This window comes from Podarcis raffonei, chromosome 14 (genome assembly GCF_027172205.1).
Source record: "Podarcis raffonei isolate rPodRaf1 chromosome 14, rPodRaf1.pri, whole genome shotgun sequence".
In the NCBI taxonomy this organism is placed as follows: domain Eukaryota; kingdom Metazoa; phylum Chordata; class Lepidosauria; order Squamata; family Lacertidae; genus Podarcis; species Podarcis raffonei.
The window spans coordinates 10,831,243-10,839,039 of NC_070615.1; the positions used below are offsets into that span (position 1 = coordinate 10,831,243).

Here is a 7,797-nt window from a genome sequence, read left to right on the forward strand (position 1 = left end):
GCCCTGTCCGTGTTTGGTATGGCACAGCTGCTAAATTTAATTTTCATAGGACAGATATTTATTTGTCAATTTTGGGCACTGGGACTCCTTAAGGGGGGGCTTAGTTTTTATTGATGAATTTCTTGTTGATGAATGGTAAAAACACAATTCTGTCCTATATATTTTTAAAAAGCAAGTAAAGAACTAGGTAAAGTGCTGGAGCTTTTGGATTTACATTCCTACTTAGTAAGTATTTTGCTTTCTAAAGGCATTGTGCATAATTTCTTGAACTGTGTTAGGGAGGAGCAGCAGGAGCTGCAGTCAGAAAAAGACATTTGTTAAATAATTTACAGAATATTGTGTGAAGGGAAATAATAAAGCATTAATGCATTTATAAAAAGTTTCCACCCACCATTTGTTCAGGCTGACTGAAAACCTTAAACACTGTGGTTTTTAATGTGTGCATGTGTTAAACCTAACAGGTACAATGTAAGTCAGCTTGAAGAATGGCTTCGTGACAAAAATCTGATGAATAGTGGGGCTAAAGAAACTCTGGAGCCTCTCATCCAAGCAGCGCAGTTGTTGCAGGTGAAAAAGAAAACGGATGAGGATGCCGAGGCCATTTGTTCCATGTGCAATGCCTTAACTACTGCACAGGTAAGCCAGCCTTTCTTACATTATAATCTGAGTTATGTCATTGTGGTGCTTGGACTGTGTGTCCATTCACCATATTGGCAATTATTGTTGAAATACTGTCATTGATAAAATGCTAACTTCAGAAGTTGTGAAATATGAAAACGGAATTCTGAAACGGGAGCAAGCACTGCAAAACCTACATGCCAAATGCAGTTTTCTGTACGAGCAGTCATTACAAAAAATAAAATAAGTTTCGCCTTGTATTTTGGTTTTGTTTACAGGAGAATAAGGCATTATGCTAGAGGCAAAGTTCCAGGGTTTTATTATAGTTCAAGTATAGAATTTCGGTTCTGTTTTTGTTGTAGTGCTTGGGTGTGGTATTCTAATATATTCTCAAATACATGCATTCCAGCATTGCTACTTACTGCAACCCAAGGTGATTTTCTTGAAGAATTATAAAGGTGTAAGACTTAAGCCAGCAAAGCAATTTAATTGGTGTGTATCTGAGAGGTTTGGAGAGGTATAATTTAAAATGCTGGTCTTCGGATGATAGGCCAGGACCCACTACTCCTTTGCAGCCTGATTTGAGGTGGCTGCAACACCAGCCCTCCCACCATACAAATATATGGTTAAATAATTAAGAAACAGGGGGCCAAATGCCTGTTTGGGTTAAAAGCAGGCCCCGGTCTGGAAAAGTTGAAGATTGCTGATTTAAAACATTGCAAGGGTTAAATGAAAAGCAAGCACCTGTAAGTTACCAAGAGGGGAAGGGGAACAAACCAAAAATCTGTTTTTCTTACAGATTGTGAAAGTTTTGAACTTGTATACTCCAGTTAATGAGTTTGAAGAAAGAGTGTCTGTGTCCTTTATCCGGACGATACAGGTAAACCTTTTTTTTTACTTTTCTCCTTTTTGCTTGTGTTAACGAAAGAAAAGAAAATATCACAGGTAGTGCAGTGGTGGTACAAACCAGGCCAAAGAGGAGGAAAAGGAGCACCCAGGTAGTTTCTGCCAATGAGGCATAAGCATCCCAAACAAGGGATCATCTTTCTTCCAGCCTCCAGCTGGCAATGAGGTGGTGATAGAAATTTGGGGAAAGTGGTTCATAGGGGGGAATTCTGAAGCATTTTTGTAAAAGAACATATGCATTATGTTATGTACTCATGTTAGCACATAAAGCCCTAAACAACTTAGACCCAAAATATCTGAAACACTGTTTCCTGGCTGCTAAAATCAGTGGAGGGGTCCCTCTTGGTAGTCCCACCACCCCCAGAATTTCCTGTGGCTGCCCCTAGGTTTTGGAACTTCCTCCCCATAGAACTGTGTCAAGCACCTTCACCATACATTTTTTTGTGATATGCTGAGCACACGCGTCTTTACCTTGGCCTTTGTTACTCTAGATAGATGTGTTTAGAACCCACCCTAATCTAGTGATTGCATTTTGCTTTAAACCGTTTTTAACGTTGAATTTTAAACTGTTGTGTCCCACCCTGGGATTTTAGGGTGAAGGGGGCGGGTATCAAATCATCATCAACAACAATACAGGAAATAAATTTAAATACTAACGTGATGCATTCTTATTTTTGCAGCTCCGTATGCGAGACAAGAAAGACTCTCCTCAGCTGCTAATGGATGCTAAGCATATTTTCCCTGTTACTTTCCCGTTTAACCCATCATCTCTTGCATTAGAAACCATCCAGATCCCAGCAAGTTTGGGCCTAGGATTCATCTGTCGTGTCTGAAGCAAGTGTACAGTTCGCTTTTGATCATGAGTGTGCTTACCTGTAATCTTAAAACAGCGAAGACACTGAAAAGCCATGGCTGGGGTGGGGAATGGAAGAAAGCTGGGGGAAATATTGTAGATGCCCTGAAAAGCATTGCAGAAAGCTGGAATGCTGCGTAACTGTCTCAAGCTGAAGGCTAACGGAGACATAAACATTTGTATAAATTCACTACTCTCATGCTGAGGTCTAGAAAAAGTTTTCAGAATTAGAAATTTTTCAGTACGGATCATTCCCTCCCCCCCCCCCCCCGTTAGTCACAAACTGTATTTTATATTTGAGTTTGGCACTAGAGACATTCTGAGGAACAAAGCTTTTCTATTCCCTTTCCTCTGAGATCAAGAGTTCTGTCGCTGGTGGGCAAGGCAAAACTTTTATTGTACTTGGGACCACCTGAAGAGCAGTTTTCCCCAATTTAGCAAGGCTGAGGAACAGAATGTGCACCACTTAAGTTTGAAGCGGCCACCAATTGCAGCTCCCTGCTACACACACACACACACCTGGTGTAAAAAGATGCATATAGCCACTTCCAATGTGATGGTGTCAGTGTGTACCCTCAATCTGTCTCTTTTCTGATTCTCATTGAGTTAGAGAAGGTCCATTCCCATCAGGACTCTCTGGGAGCTATGGTTGTGGCTCCGGTGCAACCATGGCAGGGTTGGTCTCCCTTCCTCAGCCTTTGGCGTGGTGGGAGAGTACCAGCAGCCAGACACTCGCTAGAGGTGCTCAGTTTTTAGCAAGCTGGGGGCGTGGCTGGGGAGCGGACCTGAGAGAGAACTTCTCCCTGGTCCACTCCCTAGCTGTGAAAGCTGATAGAGAAGATATAGCTGAGAGGCCATTTTAACTCCTTATTAACTTACTTAAATGTAATGAAGTCATAGATTTGCTCGTAGACAGGGACCAGAGAGGACAGAAGAGTCCATTTTAAAGGTGTGATTTTTAGTGAAGTATATAAGCATTTAGGGATTATCTGCTATATGTTAAAACATGTTAGAGACTGGAAAGGGCAGTAGAAAACAGAATATACCAGGCATTGGGTCTGTGCAAACCCCTTGTAGTGAACAGAAGTTGTGGTCTCTTCAATGGGGCATGCACAGTAGACATTTGTAGTAGATTGCACTCCAGGAGATAATCTGTCAAAATTATTCCTTATTTATGTCAGTGTGACATAAATGATGCGAAGTATCAAAAAAGTCTTCTGGCTTACAGTATGGTACAACATAGCTGTTCATTAGTTAGTACTGTTTCAAAACATATCCAAGTGCTGCTGTGTGCTGTGTTCTTATAAATGTACAGTAATAATCTTTAGGCAAGAGAAATAAGGATTAAAAAAACCCCAACAACTTTAATAGTCCAGTCTTTTAACAAGATTTATGTAAGAAGTAAGGAATATCGTTGGTAATAGGAAATTGTAACTAAGCACAAACAACAAACTGGAAGAGGCATAGTAATTGTATTTCAAATGTTTACGTAAAAGTATTGAAGACCCTGAGTTCAATGAACAAAACCCAAACATATTATATTTTTAGTATTTATTTATCATTCTGGTGTATGTTAGCTTCACACCTTGGGTTTTTTTTTTTTTAGTTGCCAGCTTAATGACAGTATGTATGCTTTAATATTATCCATTTTGGAGTTGTTGTTTAAGATATTTTAGATATTTAAGATGACTCTCAAATGCTTAGGTGAGAGAGGAATTACTTTACTCCAAATCTCCTGAATACCTTAGGTCCCTCACATTCATTTTTCAAAATGTAAAACAAACTCTGATTTGGGTGCACTTTGAAAAATAATACGAGTAACAGTAATACTTTGCTTCTGTATCTATGGGAATATTTCACTGGACACATTAAGAAGAAGGATACTGCTTGATAACATTTTTGCAGGAATCTGTCATGTTCTGAACACTTGCATCAATGTGGAACTGACAGTTCAAAATGTCTGTTTATTCTTGCTCAGTGTTTTCTGATGTCGATTTTTTTTTTAATACGGTCAGTGCTGATCAGATATACATAGGAAGAAATGACATATTTTGAGATTGCCATGTGCAATATTGTATTATAGCAATTGTAATGTATATTTATTTTAAAGCATATCTTTATGCTGTAAAGGCATATTGTTTAAATTTCTCTGTACATCCTTAGAGCGACATTGCTCTCACTTGAGAAGACCAGCGATGTGCACCTGCCATCTGGTCACTGATAAAGTAAATAAAGTGAGCTGCTGTTTATTCTTCAGTACTGTTCTTAAAAACTGATTTGGGTTATCTCTCTTTTTGGATTTTTGTTGTTGGCAGAGTATGATGGTTGTTTTAAGAAACATTCAGCTACTTCAGCTCAAGCATTGTCTAATATGTATTTTCTTTATGGCAAACGAACAGTTATTTACTTGAATATGTTTACTTTACATCTGGCATAAAGTTTACAAAAATGATTCCTAACAAGCCGTGCTTCTTCTAAAACGACCATAAAATGCTGTCAAAAACAGATATCCTCTGTGTCTGCGGCCAGGAAGGGTGCCTTATCACCAAGGAGCCCTGAGCAAAAATGGGAAGACACACAATTTGCTACCCTAGAGGGGTACCCTAGAGTCTGAGATGATCACAGTGTTTTTTTTAAATTATGATAGAGTACACTATCTTCTCACATTTTCACTGGATTCTTAGTATATCATGTGATAATTGTAATGACACTGATGTAAAGCGACAGCAGCACTTTTAAAAATCAGAACCTCAACAAAAACAGAATTTCCACCATCTTCCTCCTGTGAATTAACTGAAATTCTGCCCTTTAAAATTCTTCTAGTAAGATAAAATTATCTCAGCTTAACTACTTCAGCAACTATGCTTAAATGTATGAATCCTCCCTTTTGTTTACCTGTAAAAAAAGCCTTACTGTACCTTGTTAATTTACAAGAGTGATAGATGTTTATAGGCATTATCCTTATATTCAGTAGTCTAATACTATTTTTGGTCACATCAAAATAGTATGCTGCTTCACATGTTTTAAAGGAAGATATTTCTAAGTTTAATTGGTATTTTCTAATTCATCTAATACTTTACATAGCAGTATTTTACATGCACTTTTCTTAGGTTAACATTTTTAGTACTGATACACAAATATAAAATGTTCAGTTTAGTTCTTCTGGTTTAGAGTCCTTACGCCTAACACAATTCCGGTTATGCTTATTTCCCCTCCCTTTATAGCATGGTTATTGCTTTTTAATGTGGAAATGTCTTTATTTCTAATTTTGTCAATTTGATAAGGAATAGTCTCTCCAATGCTGGGGGGCGGGGTGAACTTACGAGAACCCTTTTGAAATGTACAGACCTGAAGTATTGCACAAATATTACCTCATTAGGTTTCAGATATTTTCTTCTTCCAGTGATGAGTCCACTGATTCTGCAACATAACCTTGTGCCCAGATTTTAGCAAAACACTTTGCAAGCTTCAATTAGAGATGAACTTAAAAAATATTTAAAGATTCGGTTTTGTTAAATGTTAACTGATCAAGTATGCAATCTTGTGGGTAATTTTAGAGCCCCAAATCAGTGGAACATATTTGCATGTGGTGTGCAGAGAATCACTCCCCTAACCTTCATAAATAAAGAATAATATGCTATAGAAATACTTGCCTCAGTCTAAAGATCCTGCTCCTGTTGCATGCATGGGATAGCTGCTCTGCTTGTACTTTTCCCTTTTTCCATGGAATCCCATGTGCTCATTAAATAAAGAATCCTATGATTGGTGGATTGGATCTGTTTTCATGTGCACATGGAAGCAGTCACAATAGCAGTTCACTGCGGATACCCAGCTTCTCCTCCAAAAAGAAGACACTCTGAATCTATGGGACAGTTTCTGGCGATGCTTTTTTGCTTTTGCATACAGCAGATTTTTTTTAAAATAACAGATCATCTCTGGTTCCGGGTCAGTACATGGACAGAAGTCCCTTTTATTCCAGTAAAGCTTTTATCCAAATTTGCTTGGGATACTGGCATTTTGCCTTTTGGTTCCATATCTCGAAACCACCAGCATTTAGAAGCTGAAGGTCTCTTTTCATTTAAGATTTCAAAACCAGACACATTTCAAAATATCACATAAAAATCCTTTGGAAATTACTATTTTTAAAATTGTAATTCTTTTTGAAACAAAGGTTTTGACAGACAATAGGTTTTCACTAGATATTGCTACTGTGCTTAGATGGAAACCAAAACGGTATCAGAATGAAATAAGCTCTGAACTGTCATAGTGTCTGACGTATTTAGTAAACGTATGCTTCATAAATGCTGTACCTTAGCTATCACTGAAATGTCCAAATAAAAATACAACTGTTAAGTCTTCTTTGGTGTCTCTCGTGTAAATACATTATTCCTGGAGTTATCAAGTGCAGTTGAATTTTCAACCTACAGATGTCAGTCATGCTGAGTTCAATGGGACTTACAAGTACGGTAACTTGAGGAGGACTGCAGCTCTGTTTATAGGCAATCTAGGTAAAGGTAAAGGGACCCCTGACCATTAGGTCCAGTCGTGACCGACTCCGGGGTTGCGGTGCTCATCTCGCTTTATTGGCCGAGAGAGCCGGCGTACAGCTTCCGGGTCATGTGGCCAGCATGACTAAGCCGCTTCTGGCGAACCAGAGCAGCACACGGAAACCTCGTTTACCTTCCCGCCGAAGTGGTACCTATTTATCTACTTGCACTTTGACGTGCTTTCGAACTGCTAGGTCGGCAGGAGCAGGGACCGAGCAACGGGAGCTCACTCCGTCCTGGGGATTCGAACCACCAACCTTCTGATCGGCAAGTCCTAGGCTCCGTGGTTTAACCCACAGCGCCACCCGCATCCCTTATAGGCAATCTAGCAGGGAAACAAAGAATGGGTACAATTTCCCTAAACAATTAACAACATTTATTGCTGCACCATGGTAGCAGCTTCAATAAACGCACATTCCAAAACTTCAAAGATCCAAATGGAGGGCTGCAGGTTAACTTTAAACAATGCTTAAATATCTGCAACCAAAAAACCAGAATCTTCACTAAATCATAGAATTGTAGAGTTGGTAGGGAACCCCAAATGTCATCTAGTTGAACCCGCTGCAATACAAGAATGACAACTTAAATAATCCCTGGCAGTTAGATCATCCAACGTCTGTTTAGAAACCTCCAATGAAGGAATCCACCACCTTCCAAGGTACAGTGGTACCTCAGGTAAGTACTTAATTCGTTCCGGAGGTCCGTTCTTAACCTGAAACTATTCTTAACCTGAAGCACCACTTTAGCTAATGGGGCCTCCTGCTGCCGCCGTGCTGCTGCTGCTGCACAATTTCTGTTCTCATCCTGAAACAAAGTTCTTAACCCGAGGTACTATTTCTGGGTTAGCGGAGTCTGCAACCTGAAGCGTATGTA

The 7,797-nt window shown here is 39.3% G+C and overlaps 1 protein-coding gene across 3 annotated transcripts in view; it reads left to right on the forward strand.

Moving 5' to 3' along the window:
- Positions 1 to 6,735, forward strand: part of MYO5A (myosin VA) — a 121,297-nt gene extending 114,562 nt beyond the window's left edge. For all 3 annotated transcript variants that reach the window (XM_053365977.1, XM_053365975.1, XM_053365978.1), the window contains 3 exons: positions 462 to 636; positions 1,418 to 1,498; positions 2,205 to 6,735. In XM_053365977.1, coding sequence (XP_053221952.1) covers positions 462 to 636; positions 1,418 to 1,498; positions 2,205 to 2,357 — 409 coding nt within the window. In that variant the 3' untranslated portion in view covers positions 2,358 to 6,735. The remainder of the gene's footprint in view (positions 1 to 461; positions 637 to 1,417; positions 1,499 to 2,204) is intronic.
- The last annotated feature ends 1,062 nt before the right edge of the window (positions 6,736 to 7,797 follow it).